At 38.1% G+C, this 17,398-nt stretch overlaps 1 protein-coding gene across 6 annotated transcripts in view; it reads right to left on the reverse strand.

Moving 5' to 3' along the window:
- CDK14 (cyclin dependent kinase 14) overlaps nt 1–17,398 on the reverse strand; it is a 591,939-nt gene that overhangs the window by 421,744 nt on the left and 152,797 nt on the right. For 5 of the 6 annotated variants that reach the window (XM_065884381.1, XM_065884384.1, XM_065884382.1 and 2 more), the window contains one exon: nt 1,427–1,521. The exons of the other annotated variant lie outside the window; for it this stretch is intronic. In XM_065884381.1, coding sequence (XP_065740453.1) covers nt 1,427–1,521 — 95 coding nt within the window. The remainder of the gene's footprint in view (nt 1–1,426; nt 1,522–17,398) is intronic. 6 annotated transcript variants of the gene reach the window in all.

The raw sequence follows: 17,398 nt of genomic DNA on the forward strand, positions 1-17,398 counted from the left end.
GACCTGCTGGAGTGAAAAGTATTAACTGTCCAGAACTATCCTTCTCAAAGATTGCAGTCTTTCTTTTATTTGGGCATAATAAATGGAGAATGTTTCAACTACCTTTCAAGATTTTGTCATAAATCTTAAAGTTAAACATTTAATAGTTATTATCTTGCATTTGGAAATTAGCTGAGCATATCTTTGGTGGGAAGGCACTTCAAAATGATTGGTTTATTTCCTTATAATGAAATAGTATGTTTGCTTCTGTTTGATCCACCATTAAAACAAATCAGAGCATCTGGGAGAACCATCTGGAATACTCAACAAGGACCAAGTCTTTCCAAGAAGGCCTTATCCTGTGGAAGCAGTATGTAAAATGGTTAGGAAAAGATGACCTCAAACCAGAAAGACATGAGCCAAGACAAGTTCTGTCACTAATAACCTGTACTGACTTGGACAAGTGACTAAATTTCTCTAAGCACCAAGATGTCCGGTCCAGCAGAGATTATAATAATATAAAAATGGGACCTTTCTTATAGAGTGTTGTGAAGAATAAATGAGACAATGAATACGCCATATTTTATACAAAATAACTGCTTAATCCAGTGTAGTTATCTTCACCTTATTAACATGAAAGGTTCAAGTAATTTTTACACAGTAGAGTACTATTTTTCCATAGGAAAAAATACAAAAACTTGGGACACAACCACTACTGAAATTAACTCAACCATTTATGCCATTACCATGGATTCCATAATGCTTAAGAGACACAATGAAGTCATTAAAAGCCCTCTAGATATTTTTTTTCCTTCCCCATCATATTTTTTTTCTATTCAAATTCTATCAGAAACATATAGGGGCAAGCTTTTTAAGAACCCAAATCTGTGCCCTGACCCTGAGAGAGAATGTGGAGGAAGAGGACAAAGGGGGGAAGAGTTGTTTCTCTGTGTGGAAATATATGCAGCATGACGCCAAAGGACACAGGAAGAAAGAAAGAGTTTGCAGTTTGTTTAATTAAGTGACTTCTGAAAGATGGAGTAAAAACTCAAGTTAAAAAGATGTCAAGAATAATCAATAATTTGGCTTTGTCAAAACAGTACTCTTATTCTTAAGCAAATGCTAAACCTCCATAAGAAATTAATCACATCATTCACCTGGAAATGAATTCTCATTTGAGGGTTCCAATGAGAGAAAGAGAAAACAAAGTTGGAAGAGAGGAAGAACAGAAAAGATAAATTGGACAGGTCTGCAAACCTGTTTGCTCGCGGAGAAAAGCAATTCTACTGACTTTTACAGTTGTTAAGACAACAACGATAACAACAAAAAACCTGAGGGAGGAAAATCTACTGTGTATTAAATAAAAATTATTTAAACATACTGTTACTTAATAGTAAGAGAACAGGTATATTTTACATGTGAAATATTCAAAAATTAATGAACTTACTTGCTTTTTCCTTTGTATACTGTAGCATAAGATCCTTCTCCTAGTTTTTCCAGTTTTTCATATGAGTCAGCTTTTCCAAATTTGGGACTTGTTGGCTAAAAATGAAGCAGAGGGTAAACAAAACAGATTGTATCAGACTAATTAACAATGAACGGGGGGACGAGGGGAAGATGGCGGAAGAGTAAGACGCAGAGATCACCTTCCTCCCCACAGATACACCAGAAATACATCTACACGTGGAACAACTCCTACAGAACACCTACTGAACGCTGGCAGAAGACCTCAGACCTCCCAAAAGGCAAGAAACTCCCCACGTAGGGTAGGGCAAAAGAAAAAAAGAAAGAACAGAGACAAAAGAATAGGGACGGGACCTGCACCAGTGGGAGGGAGCTGTGATGGAGGAAAGCTTTCCACACACTAGGAAGCCCCTTCAAGGGCGGAGACTGCGGGTAGCGGAGGGGGGAGCAGCGGAGGAGAGCACAGCAACAGGATGCGGAGGGGAAAGCGGAGAGATTCCCGCACAGAGGCTCAGTGCCGACCAGCACTCACCAGCCCGAGAGGCTTGTCTGCTCACCCGCCGGGGCGGGCGGGGGTGCGAGCTGAGGCTCGGGCTTTGTTCAGAGCGCACGGAGAGGACTGGGGTTGGCGGCGAACACAGCCTGCAGGGGTTAGTGCACTCCGGCTAGCCGGGAAGGAGTCCGGGAAAAGGTCTGGAGCCGCCAAAGAGGCAAGAGACTTTTTCTTCCCTCTTTGTTTCCTTGTGCGCGAGGAGAGAGGATTGAGAGCGCTGCTTAAAGGAACTCCAGAGACGGGCGCGAGCCGCGACTAAAAGCGCGGACCCCAGAGACGGGCAGGAGACGCTAAGGCTGCTGCTGCCGCCACCAAGAAGCCTCTGTGCGAGCACAGGTCACTATCCACACCTCCCTTCCGGGGAGCCTGTGCAGCCCGCCACTGCCAGGTTCCCGAGATCCAAGGACAACTTTCCCAGGAGAACGCACGGCGAGCCTCAGGCTGCTGCAACGTCATGCTGGCCTCTGCCGCGCAGGCCCGCCCCGCACTCCGTGCCCCTCCCTCCCCCCGCCTGAGTGAGCCAGAGCCCCTGAATCAGCGGCTCCTTTAACCCCGTCCTGTCTGAGCGAAGAACAGACACCCTCCTGCGACCTACACACAGAGGCGGGGCCAAATCCAAAGCTGAAACCCGGGAGGTGTGAGAACAAAGAAGTGAAAGGGAAAGCTCTCCCAGCAGCCTCAGGTGCAGCGGGTTAAATCTCCACAATCAACTTGATGTACCCTGCATCTGTGGAATACCTGAATAGACAACGAATTATCCCAAATTGAGGTGGACTCCGAGAGCAAGATTTATTATTTTTTCCCCTTTTCCTCTTTTTCTGAGTGTGTATGTGTATGCTTCTGTGTGAGATTTTGTCTGTGTAGCTTTGCTTCCACCATTTGTCCTATGGTTCTAACCTTACTTTTTTTTGGTTTTTTCTTAATAATTAATTTTACTTTTAATAACTTTATTTTACTTTATCTTTCTTTCCTTCTTTCCTTCCTTCCCTCCTTTAGAAAACGAATCATCCCAAATTGAGGAGGGGGACTTTGAGAGCAAGATTTATGATTTTTTCCCCCTTTCCTCTTTTTGTGAGTGTGTATGTGTATGCTTCTGTGTGAGATTTCGTCTGTATAGCTTTGCTTCCACCATTTGTCCCAAGGTTCTATCCGTCCTTTTTTCTTAAATTTTATTCTTAATAATTATTTTTTAATTTAATAACTCTATTATATTTTACTTTATTTTATTTTACTTTATCTTCCTTCTTTTTTCCTTCCTTCCTTCCTCCCACCGTCCCTCCCTCCCTCCCTCCTTTCTTTCCTTCTTTTCTTCTTCCTTCCTTCCTTCCTTTCTTTCTTCCTACTTCTACTAATTCTAATTTTCCTCCCCTTTATTCTGAGCCATGTGGATGAAATGCTCTTGGTGCTGCAGCCAGGAGTCAGTGCTGTGCCTCTGACGTGGGAGAGCCAACTTCAGGACACTGGTCAACGAGAGACCTCCCAGTTCCACATAATATCAAACGGCAAAAATCTCCCAGAGATCTCCATCTCAAAACCAGCACCCAGCTTCATTCAACGACCAGCAAGCTACAGTGCTGGACACCCTATGCCAAAAAACTAGCAAAACAGGAACACAACCCCACCCATTAGCAGAGAGGCTGCCTAAAATCATAATAAGTCCACAGACACCCCAAAACACACCACCAGACGTGTACCTGCCCACCAGAGAGACAAGATCCAGCCTCATCCACCAGAACACAACACAAGCCTACACAACTCACTGAACCAACCTTAGCCACTGGGGACAGACACCAAAAAAAATGGGAACTACGAACCTGCAGCCTGCAAAAAGGAGACCCCAAACACAGTAAGATAAGCAAAATGAGAAGACAGAAAAACACACAGCAGATAAAGGAGCAAGATAAAAACCCACCAGAACCTAACAAATGAAGAGGAAATAGGCAGTCTACCTGAGAAACAATTCAGAATAATGATAGTAAATGATAGTAAATCTTGGAAATACAATAGACAAAATGCAAGAAACATTTAACAAGGACCTAGAAGAACTAAAGATGAAACAAACAATAATGAACAACACAATAATGAAATGAAAAATACTCTAGATGGGATCAATAGCAGAATAACTGAGGCAAAAGAACGGATAAGTGACCTGGAAGATAAAATAGTGGAAATAACTACTGCAGAGCAGAATAAAGAAAAAAAATGAAAAGAACTGAGGACAGTCTCAGAGACCTCTGGGACAACATTAAACGCACCAACATTCAAATTACAGGGGTTCCAGAAAAAGAAGAGAAAAAGAAAGGGACTGAGAAAATATTTGAAGAGACAATAGTTGAAAACTTGCCTAATATGGGAAAGGAAATAGTTAATCAAGTCCAGGAAGCACAGAGAGTCCCATACAGGATAAATCCAAGGAGAAATACACGAAGACACATATTAATCACACTGTCAAAAATTAAATACAAAGGAAGCATATTAAAAATAGCATGGGAAAAACAACAAATAACACACAAGGGAATCCCCATAAGGTTAACAGCTGATCTTTCAGCAGAAACTCTGCAAGCCAGTAAGGGACTGGCAGGACATATTTAGAGTGATGAAGAAGATAAACCTGCAACCAAGATTACTCTACCCAGCAAGGATCTCATTCAGATTTGATGGAGAAATTAAAACCTTTACAGACAAGCAAAAGCTGAGAGAGTTCAGCACCACCAAAACAGCTTTACAACAAATGCTAAAGGAACTTCTCTAGGCAAGAAACACAAGAGAAGGAAAAGACCTACAATAACGAACCCAAAACAATTAAGAAAATGGAAATAGGAACATACATATCGATATTACCTTAAATGTAAATGGACTAAATGCTCCCACCAAAAGACAAAGACTGGCTGAATGGATACAAAAACAAGACCCATATATATGCTGTCTACGAGAGACCCACTTCAGACCCAGAGACACATACTAACTGAAAGTAAGGGGATGGAAAAAGATATTCCATGCAAATGGAAATCAAAGAAAGCTGTAGTAGCAATTCTCATATCAGACAAAAATAGACTTTAAAATAAAGACTATTAGAAGAGACAAAGAAGGACACTACATAATGATCAAGGGATCGATCCAAGAAGAAGATATAACAATTGTAAATATATATGCACCCAACATAGGAGCACCTCAATACATAAGGCAAATACTAACAGCCATGAAAGGGGAAATCGACAGTAACACATTCATACTAGGGGACTTTAACACCCCACTTTCACCAATGGACAGATCATCCAAAATGAAAATAAATAAGGAAACACAAGCTTTAAATGATACATTAAGCAAGATGGATTTAATTGATATTTATACGACACTCCATCCAAAAACAACAGAAAACACATTTTTCTCGCGTGCTCATGGAACATTCTCCAGGATAGATCATATCTTGGGTCACAAATCAAGCCTTGGTACATTTAAGAAAATTGAAATTGTATCAAGTATCTTTTCCGACCACAATGCTATGAGACTAGATATCAATTACAGGAAAAGATCTGTAAAAAATACCAACACATGGAGGCTAAACAATACACTACATAATAACGAAGTGATCACTGAAGAAATCAAAGAGGACATTAAAAAATACCTAGAAACAAATGACAATGGAGACACAACAACCCCAAACCTATGGGATGCAACAAGAACAGTTGTAACAGGGAAGTTTATAGCAATACAAGCCCACCTTAAGAAACAGGAAACATCTCAAATAAACAACCTCCTTACCTTGCACCTAAAGCAATTACAGAAAGAAGAACAAAAAAACCCGCAAAGTTAGCAGAAGGAAAGAAATCATAAAAATCAGATCAGAAAGAAATGAAAAAGAAATGAAGGAAATGATAGCAAAGATCAATAAAACTAAAAGCTGGTTCTTTGAGAAGATAAACAAAATAGATAAACCATTAGCCAGACTCATCAAGAAAAAAAGGGAAAAGAATCAAATCAATAGAATTAGAAATGAAAAAGGAGAAGTAACAAGTGACACTGCAGAAATATAACAGATCATGAGAGATTACTACAAGCAACTCTATGCCAATAAAATGGACAACCTGGAAGAAATGGACAAATTCTTAGAAATGCACAACCTGCCAAGACTGAATCAGGAAGAAATAGAAAAGATGAACAGACCAATCAACAAGCACTGAAATTGAAACTATGATTAAAAATCTTCCAACAAACAAAAGCCCAGGACCAGATGGCTTCACAGGCAAATTCTATCAAACATTTAGAGAAAAGCTAACACCTATCCTTCTCAAACTCTTCCAAAATATAACAGAGGGAAGAAAACTCCCAAATTCATTCTACGACGCCAGCATCACCTTGTTACCAAAACCAGACAAGAATGTCACAAAGAAAGAAAACTACAGGCCAATGTCACTGATGAACATAGATGCAAAAACCCTCAACAAAATACTAGCAAACAGAATCCAACAGCACATTAAAAGGATCATACACCATGATCAAGTGGGGTTTATTCCAGGAATGCAAGGATTCTTCAATATACGCAAATCAATCAATGTGATACACCATATTAACAAATTGAAAGAGAAAAACCATATGATCATCTCAATAGATGCAGAGAAAGCTTTTGACAAAATTCAACACCCATGTATGATAAAAACCCTGCAGAAAGTAGGCATAGAGGGAACTTTCCTCAACATAATAAAGGCCATATATGACAAACCCACAGCCAACATCATCCTCAATGGTGAAAAACTGAAAGCGTTTCCACTAAGCTCAGGAACAAGACAAGGTTGCCCACTCTCACCACTCTTATTCAAAATAGTTTTGGAAGCTTTAGCCACAGCAATCAGAGAAGAAAAGGAAATAAAAGGAATCCAAATTGGAAAAGAAGAAGTAAAGCTGTCACTGTTTGCAGATGACATGATACTATACATAGAGAATCATAAAAATGCTACCAGAAAACTACTAGAGCTAATCAATGAATTTGGTAAAGTTGCAGGATACAAAATTAATGCACAGAAATCTTTGGCATTCCTACACACTAATGATGAAAAATCTGAAAGTGAAATCAAGAAAACACTCCCATTTACCACTGCAACAAAAAGAATAAGATATCTAGGAATAAACCTACCTAAGGAGACAAAAGACCTGTATGCAGAAAATTATAAGACACTGATGAAAGAAACTAAACATGATACAAATAGATGGAGAGATATACCATGTTCTTGGATGGGAAGAATCAACATTGTGAAAATGACTCTACTACCCAAAGCAATCTACAGATTCAATGCAATCCCTATCAAACTACCAATGGCATTTTTCACAGAACTAGAACAAAAAATTTCACAATTTGTATGCAAACACAAAAGACCCCGAATAGCCAAAGAAATCTTGAGAACGAAAAATGAAGCTGGAGGAATCAGGCTCCTTGACTTCAGACTATACTATAAAGCTACAGTAATCAAGACAGTATGGTAGTGACACAAAAACAGAAAGATAGATCAATGGAACAGGATAGAAAGCCCAGAGATAAATCCACGCACATATGGTCACCTTATCTTTGATCCAGGAGGCAGGAAAGTACAGTGGAGAAAGGACAGGCTCTTTAATAAGTGGTGCTGGGAAAACTGGACAGGTACATGTAAAAGTATAAGATTAGATCCCTCCCTAACACCATACACAAAAATAGGCTCAAAATGGATTAAAGACCTAAATGTAGGGCCAGACACTATCGAACTCTTAGAGGAAAACATAGGCAGAACACTCTATGACATAAATCACAGCAAGATCCTTTTTGACCCACCTCCTAGAGAAATGGAAATAAAAACAAAAATAAACAAATGGGACCTAATGAAACTTCAAAGCTTTTGCACAGCAAAGGAAACCATAAACAGGACCAAAAGAGAACCCTCAGAATGGGAGAAAATATTTGCAAATGAAACAACTGACAAAGGATTAATCTCCAAAATTTATAAGCACCTCATGCAGCTTAATAACAAAAGAACAAAAACCCAATCCAAAAATGGGCAGAAGATCTAAACAGACAATTCTCCAAAGAAGATATACAGATTGCCAACAAACACATGAAAGAATGCTCAACATCATTAATCATTAGTGAAATGTAAATCAAAACTACAATGAGATATCATCTCACACCAGTCAGAATGGCCATCATCAAAAAATCTAGAAACAATAAATGCTGGAGAGGGTGTGGAGAAAAGGGAAACTCTTGCACTGCTGGTGGGAATGTGAAATGGTACAGCCACTACAGAGAACAGTATGGAGGTTCCTTAAAAAACTACAAATAGAACTACCATATGACGCAGCAATCCCACTATTGGGCATATACGCTGAGAAAACCATAATTCAAAAAGAGTCATGTACCAAAATGTTCATTACAGCTCTATTTACAATAGCCCGGAGATGGAAACAACCTAAGTCCCCATCGTCAGATGAATGGATAAAGAAGATGTGGCACATATATACAATGGAATATTACTCAGCCATAAAAAGAAACAAAATTAAGCTATTTGTAATGAGGTGGATATACCTAGAGTCTGTCATACAGAGTGAAGGAAGTCAGAAAGAGAGAGACAAATACCATATGCTAACACATATATATGGAATTAAAGAAAAAAAAAATGTCATGACGAACCTAGGGGTAAGACAGGAATGAAGACACAGACCTACTAGAGAACGGACTTGAGGATATGGGGAGGGGGAAGGGTGAGCTGTGACAAGGTGAGAGAGAAGCATGGACATTTATACACTACCAAACGTAAGGTAGATAACTAGTGGGAAGCAGCCACATAGCACAGCGATATCAGCTGGGTGCTTTGTGACCACCTAGAGGGGTGGGATAGGGAGGGTGGGAGGGAGGGAAACGCAAGAGGGAAGAGATATGAGAACATATGTATATGTATAACGGATTCACTTTGTTATAAAGCAGAAACTAACACAACATTGTAAAGCAATTATACACCAATAAAGATGTTTAAAAAAAAAACCAAAAATCAATGAATAACCCAATTTTGCTGAAAATGTAGATCCTGTCAGTTTTTAAATAACTTTTTTCTGATACAAGAATGTTTATTTTTAAAGACAGCATAATAAATATTCAGGGTACAAAACTCAGAAAATGCAAATGAACACAGTACAGAAGTTTAACTTTACCCATAATCTAATCACCAACAGGGAGCCACAGTTAATATTTTGATAGTTCTTCTTCTAGTGCTATCTGTATACTGATGATTGCTTTTTAACATAAATGGGACTACACTACAGATAGTGTTTTGTAACCTGCTTTTTCTTAACTCAATATATTATAAATATTTTCCATGTTATTACACAGTCTAAATTAGGGGCTGGAAACCAGCCCACTACCGATTTTCATATATCCCATAAACTTAGAAAGGTTTTTATATTTTTTTAATGTGGGATATCTAAAAAAGAATAAAATTTCATAGCATGTGAAAATTATATGAAAAACAAGTTTTAGTGTCCTGAAGTTTACTGGAACAAAGTCACACTCATTCATTTACATATTGTCTTATGACTTTCAAGCTATAACAAAATTATATTTGCAATAGAGATCATATAGCCAACAAAGCTGAAAATATTTACCTGACCCCTGTCATAAATCATGACTATATAAAATTCAGTCATACAAAGTTACTCCTCTGTTACCTTTTAGCAGTAATGCAAACAAATAATCAAAATATTCAGATAACACTAATTAATACAAAAGAAACTCTCTTATGCTTACATACACCAATCCTTAAGCTGCAACAAAATCACTCTTCCTTAAGAAACTGTACATTCCATCATGACCACAGAAGTGCTAAGAGTGAGTGGTCTCATAACTCTTGCTGTGCTCAACTCCCACCCCAACGTTCACCAGAGAGCAAGAAAAAGGGAGTGTTGTCCTCCATGAGGACAAATTGCCTATTATTTTAATGTCACTATAAAAAGATAATATCAAAGCATATTAAAAATGATAATTGTATAAGGAATTAATAACATTTTTAAAGGATTATGTAATCACAGTTATAACTATGTTTATAAAAAGTTACTAATGCTTGTGGTACTCCGTGAGAAACCAATTTTAGAAACTTAAGGAAAGAACTTCTTGCAGAAAGTTTATAGTACACTATTCTTGACCCTGAGCTCTTATACCACTTAGGAAAAAACACAACATACTCACAATGAATCTGACTCCCATGGTTTATAAGGATTCTATTTGGCAAATTGAGCAATGCTGCTTACCTCCATCTCCCCGCCCCCCACCCAATGCCACATAGTGAATGAAAAGATATTTTTCAAAAATAATAAATTAGGAATAGGAATGTGAAACAAAAGAGTGTCAATATCTAACCAGATATTTAGAGGAATTCTAAAAGATAAAAAGTAATCAGAATGAAAACTTCAGAGAAAAGAATGGGGGAATTTAAGGCCCTAACATGTAGGGGAAGACGAGTACAGATAAAAGAAGCAGGAGTCTCTAGATAAATATGAGACTTATCAACACAGGAGAACACATGATGTCCTCCCAAGCAAACTGCACGAACATGTGAAGAGGAGACAGCAGAGAATGTAGGTATTCAGGCTAGAAGGGCAGAGCAAGGACTCAAGTAGCCAATACTCAGAGAAAGGATGACATATCCCATCCCCAAACTACAATCCCTACCTCTCTCACACAATCACTAGAGACAGTTATACAGAAAACAGAATAACTTGATAGCAATTCTGAAATACAAAAATGAGTACACAACCAAAAATCACGAATCATTTCAGGAACACCAACAACTTGAAAGAAAACTATAAAATTCAATGGGCAAAGAGATAAACCCTCGCACCTATGGTCACCTAATCTATGACAAAAGAGGCAAAAATATACAATGGAGAAAGACAGCCTCTTCAATGAGTGGTTCTGGGAAAACTGGACAGCTACATGTAAAAGAATGAAATTAGGACACTCCCTAACACCATACACAAAAATAAACTCAAAATGGATTAAAGACCTAAATGTAAGACCAGACACTACAAGACTCTTAGAGGAAAACATAGGCAGAACACTTTTTGACATAAACCACAGCAACACCTTTTTTGACCAACCTCTGGGAGTAATGAATATTAAAACAAAAATAAACAAATGGGACCTAATGAAACTTAAAAGCAAATAAACAAAAGCATATAAACAAAATTGATAAACCATTAGCCAGACTCATCAAGAAAAAAAGGAGAAGACTCAAATCAATAGAATTAGAGGGGCTTCCCTGGTGGCGCAGTGGTTGAGAATCTGCCTGCTAATGCAGGGGACACGGGTTCGAGCCCTGGTCTGGGAAGATCCCACATGCCGCGGAGCAACTAGGCCCATGAGCCGCAACTACTGAGCCTGCACGTCTGGAGACTGTGCTCTGTAACAAGAGAGGCCGTGATCGTGAGAGGCCCACGCACTGCAATGAAGAGTGGCCCCCGCTTGCCACACCTAGAGAAAGCCCCCGCACAGAAACGAAGACCCAGCACAGCAAAAATAAAATAATTAATAGAATTAGAAATGAAAAAGGAGAAGTAACAACTGACACTGCAGAAATACAAAGGATCATGAGATATTAATACAAGCAACCATATCCAATAAAATGGACAACCTGGAAGAAATGAACAAATTCTTAGAAAAGCACAACCTTCCGAAACTGAACCAGGAAAAAATAGAAAATATAAACAGACCAATCACAAGCACTAAAATTGAAACTGTGATTAAAAATCTTCAAACAGAAAAAGCCCAGGACCAGATGGCTTTACAGGCAAATTCCATCAAACACTTACAGAAGAGCTTACACCTATCCTTCTCAAACACTTCCAAAATGTAGCTTTTGACAAAACTCAACACCCAAAACCCTCCAGAAAGTAGGCATAGAGGTAACCTACCTCAACATAATAAAGGCCATATATGACACACCCACAGCCAACATTGTTCTCAATGGTGAAAAACTGAAACCATTTCCACTAAGATCAGGAACAAAACAAGGTTGCTCACTCTCATCACGATTATTCAACATACTGTTGGAACTTTTAGCCACAGCAGTCAGAAGAAAGGAAATAGAAGGAATCCAAATCAGAAAAGAAGAAGTAAAACTGTCACTGTTTGCAGATGACATGATACTATACATAGAGAATCCTAAAGATGCCACCAGAAAACTACGAGAGTTAATCACTGAATTTGGTAAAGTAGCAGGATACAAAATTAATGCACAGAAATCTCTTGCACTCCTATACACTAATGATGAAAAATCTGAAAGAGAAATTAAGAAAACACTCCCATTTACCACTGCAACAAAAAGAATAAAATTCCTAGGAATAAACCTACCTAAGGAGACAAAAGACCTGTATGCAGAAAATTATAAGACACTGATAAAGAAATTAAAGATGATACAAACAGATGGAGAGATATACTATGTTCTTGCATTGGAAGAAGTAACATTGTGAAAATGACTATACTACCCAAAGCAATCTACATATTCAGTGGAATCCCTATCAAACTATCAATGGCATTTTTCACAGAACTAGAACAAAAAATTTCACAATTTGTATGGAAACACAAAGGACCCCGAATAACCAAAGCAATCTTGAGAAAGCAAAACGGAGCTGGAGGAATCAGGCTCCCTGATTTCAGACTATACTACAAAGCTACGATAATCAAGACAGTATGCTACTGGCACAAAAACAGAAATATAGATCAATGGAACAGGATACAAAGCCTAGAGATAAACCCACACACATACGGTCACCTTATTTTTGATAAAGGAGGCAAGAATATACAATGGAGAAAAGACAGCCTCTTCAATAAGTGGTGCTGGGAAAACTGGACAGGTACATGTAAAAGAATGAAATTAGAACACTCCCTAACACCATACACAAAAATAAACTCAAAATGGATTAAACACCTAAATGTAAGGCCAGACACCATCAAACTCTTAGAGGAAAACATAGGCAGAACACTCTATGACATAAATCACAGCAAGATCCTTTTTGACCCACTTCCTAGAGAAATGGAAATAAAAACGAAAACAAACATATGGGACCTGATGAAACTTAAAAGGTTTTTCACAGCAAAGGAAACCATAAACAAGACAAAAAGACAACTCTCAGAATGAGAGAAAACATTTGCAAACGAAGCAACTGACAAAGGATTAAACTCCAAAATATATAAGCAGCTCATGCAGCTCAATATCAAAACAAGAAACAACACAATCCAAAAATGGGAAGAAGACCTAAGGAGACATTTCTCCAAAGATGATATACAGATTGCCAACAAACACATGAAAGGATGCTCAACATCACTAACAATTAGCAAAATGCAAATCAAAAATACAATGAGGTATCACCTCACACCGGTCTGAATGGCCATCATCAAAAAAATCTACAAACAAAAAATGTTGGAGAGGGTGTGGAGAAAAAGCAACCCTCTTGCACTGTTGGTGGGAATGTAAATTGATACAGCCACTATGGAAAACAGTATGGAGGTTCCTTAAAAAACTAAAAATAGAACTACCATATGACGCAGCAATCCCACTACTGGGTATATACCCTAAGGAAACTATAATTCAAAAAGAGTCATGTGCCACAATGTTCTTTGCAGCTCTGTTTTCAACAGCCAGGACATGGAAGCAACCTAAGTGTCCATCAACAGATGAATGGATAAAGAAGATGTACCACATATATACAATGGAATATTAGCCATAAAAAGAAACGAAATTGAGTTATTTGTAGTGAGGTGGATGGACGTGGAGACTGTCATACAGAGTGAAGTAAGTCAGAAAGAGAAAAACAACTACCATACACTAACACATATATGGAATCTAAAAAAAGAAGAAAATGGTTCTGAAGAACCTAGGGGCAGGACAGGAATAAAAATGCAGACTTAGAGAATGGACTTGAGGACACGGGGAGGGGGAACTGTAAGCTGGGATGAAGTGAGAGAGTGGCATGGACACATACACACTACCAAATATAAACTAGATAGCTAGTGGGAAGCAGCCGCATAGCACAGGGAGATCAGCTCGGTGCTTTGTGTCCACCTAGAGGGGTGGGATAGGGAGAGTGGGAGGGAGACACAAAAGGGAGGAGATATGGGGAGATATATATATATATATATATACATGATTCACTTTGTTATACAGCAGAAACTAACACACCATTGTGAAGTAATTATACTCCAATAATGATCTTTAAAAAATAAATAAATAAAGATATCAGGTATATCCTAACTCTAAAAAACAAAGGCCATGAAACTGGGTCATTTGTGAGACGTGGATGGACCTAGAGAGTGTCATACAGAGTGAAGTAAGTCAGAAAGAGAAAAGCAAATATTATATAATAACGCGTACATGTGGAATGTAGAAAAATGTTATAGATGATCTAAGTTGCAAAGCAAAGAGACAGAGACATAGAGAACAAATGTATGGATACCAAGGGGGAAAAGGGTGGGGTGGGAGGTATTGGGAGACTGGGATTGACACATATACATTATTGGCACTATGTATAAAATGGACAACTGATGGAAACATGCTGTATAGCACAGGGAACTCACCTAGCACACTGTGGTAACCTAAATGGGAGGGAAGTACAAAAGGGAGGGGATATATTTATGTGTATGGCTGATTCATTTTGTTGTGCAGTGGAGTCTAACACAACATTGTAAAGCAACCATACTCTATTAAAAAAAAAAAAAAAATTCAGGGACTTCCCTGGTGGCGCCGTCGTTAAGAATCTGCCTGCCAATGCAGGGGACACAAGTCTGAGCCCTGGTCCGGGAGGACCCCACATGCCGTCGAGCAACTAAGCTCGTGAGCCACAACAACTGAGCATGTGTTCTAGAGCCCGCGAGCCACAACTACCAAGCCCATGCACCACAACTACTGAAGCCTGTGCGACTAGAGCCCATGCTCCGCAACAATCGAAGCCACCACAATGAGAAGCCTGCACACAGCAACTAAGAGCAGCTCCTGCTTGCTGCAACTAGAGAAAGCCAGTGTGCAGCAATGAAGACCCAACGCAGCCGAAATTAATTAATTAATTAATTTTAAAATTCAATGGGCAAATAAGTTAAACCCTGGTAAGAAAGTTGACACTGAAAAAGTAATCATAACTTTGAATAAAAATAACCAGTATCTTTTTTTTTTTTTTTTTTGCGGTACATGGGCCTCTCACTGTTGTGGCCTCTCCCATTGTGGAGCACAGGCTCCAGACGCGCAGGCTCAGCGGCCATGGCTCACGGGCCTAGCCGCTCCGCGGCATGTGGGATCTTCCCGGACCGGGGCACGAACCCGTGTCCCTTGCTTCGGCAGGTGGACTCTCAACCACTGCGCCACCAGGGAAGCCCAATAGCCAGTATCTTAGAGATTTAAGAAGATATTACATCCTTTGAAAAGAAACAGAGATTTAGAGATTAAATATTTCATCAGCGAAATAAAACATGTATGGCCAGTGACTAAAAGAACGTACATAGCTGAAAAAGGAAAAAGTTCAATGGTTGAACAGAATTTTCCCAAAAAGCTCCAGGGAGAGGTTACATCTAAACAGAAAAATTATTCAACAAGCATAATATTTTTATACACAACAATGGCTGAAAAAAAGACAACTAAGCAATACTTTTAAAATGAAAAGGGAAAATCGTTTTGGATTACTAATACTCAAGATAGTTCCTCATTTGGGATGGAAACGTTGCAATTTTACCACCTACAGGAAAAAAAAGATATAAAATTCCATTTTATCTCAATATAAGATGTAGTTGGAGTGATGGGTGAAGTGCAGGAAGGCAAATAACAGTAGTAAAAGAGAATAAAAGCATGTTGGGATTTATTGGATTGTTAAGGACAGATTGCAGATACTGATTAACTCCACATTCATAAATTTTAGTGTATTTCTTAACACTTAAAAGGTAATTACTAGAATAAATATGATGTACAAATCCCAAACAAATTAAGGAGGGAAGGAATGGAAGAGAAAAGTGCAAGGAAGAAGGGGGAAGAGGGTAAGGAATGGGAGAGTTAGAGAAGGGGCATACTCAGTAAGGAAGCATATAAAGTAGAAAACCATAAAATAAGGAAGTTAAGTCCAAATATATCAATGCTTACAATAAATATAAATTTTAAATTTTCTCTATTAATATAACGTTCTCAGATTGGAAAGACAAAGAAAATCTAGCAATGCGCTATTGAGAAGAGACCAAAAAATTAAAAGAGTAAATCTGAAAATAAAAGGGAAAACATAGCAAAAAAAAGTATTTTTGCGAAATCACGCATTATAGCAATACTGATGGCAGAGAAGACAGAATTTACAAAACAGCAAATAGATTAAAATCCACCATTAAAATCCACCAAGAAATTTAATAATCACAAACTAGTATGAGTCAAACAACATAGTTTTGCGGTGTATGAAACAAATGCTGGTAGCAATAAAATGAGAAATTGTCAAATCCACAGTGATAATGGGAGACAGACATACATCACTCAGACATCAACAGAGCAAGCAAATGACCGATAAGTGAGATATATGGGCTTGAATAGCAGAATTAATATTTTAACCTAATACGTATATTAATATATATTCTTTTCAAGTACACATTAAACATTCACAAAAAATGGCCATAGATTAGGCCACCAAAAAAAACTCAATATTCAAAACTGAAGAAACATTCCAAGTTACTTTTTCTGAACACAATGCAATAAATTAAAAATTAAGAATAAAAGGAAAACTAAATAGTCTGGCCATATGGGTTAAAAAGAAAATCAAAATTGAAAATTCATAAATAAATATGTGGCACTGAGGACATGACATTTTAAGACCCATGGGATGCAGCTAAATCAATATATAAAAAAAATTTAAATAAATGTGCACATACTAGAAGAGAAGAAAGGTTGAAAGTATTATGATTTTAGACATTTAACTGCAGCTAGAAAAAGAACAACAAGGGACACTGTAGGAAGGAATTAATAGACAATGGACTACCTATTCTTTTCTTCAAGAAACTTGTGAAGTACCAACCATGTGTTGAGTTGAATCAAGTAAAACTTAATGGAAAACTACATTCAAAAGAGCCTGACTAGTCCTGTGTGGGTTACGTTCTCATGCATTTTTCATCACCAAGAAACAGCTTGTGAATGTCGCACTTTACCATCACCCTCCTGAGCCCAAGTTTTAAATAGAAATTTTTAAACCTATATTAAACTTCAGTATAAAATGATCTTCAATGGGGAAAATATTGTGTTCACAGTTCCATTCTAAATTATTTAAAATCGTAATGAGAAGTCTGTCTGTTTGCTTTTGTGCTCCTTTAAGAATAAATTCAATCTAAATTAAAGAAAAAAAGCAGCAGCAGAAAATGACCTGTTTAGTCTTATT

Source organism: Phocoena phocoena, chromosome 9 (genome assembly GCF_963924675.1).
Source record: "Phocoena phocoena chromosome 9, mPhoPho1.1, whole genome shotgun sequence".
NCBI lineage: Eukaryota > Metazoa > Chordata > Mammalia > Artiodactyla > Phocoenidae > Phocoena > Phocoena phocoena.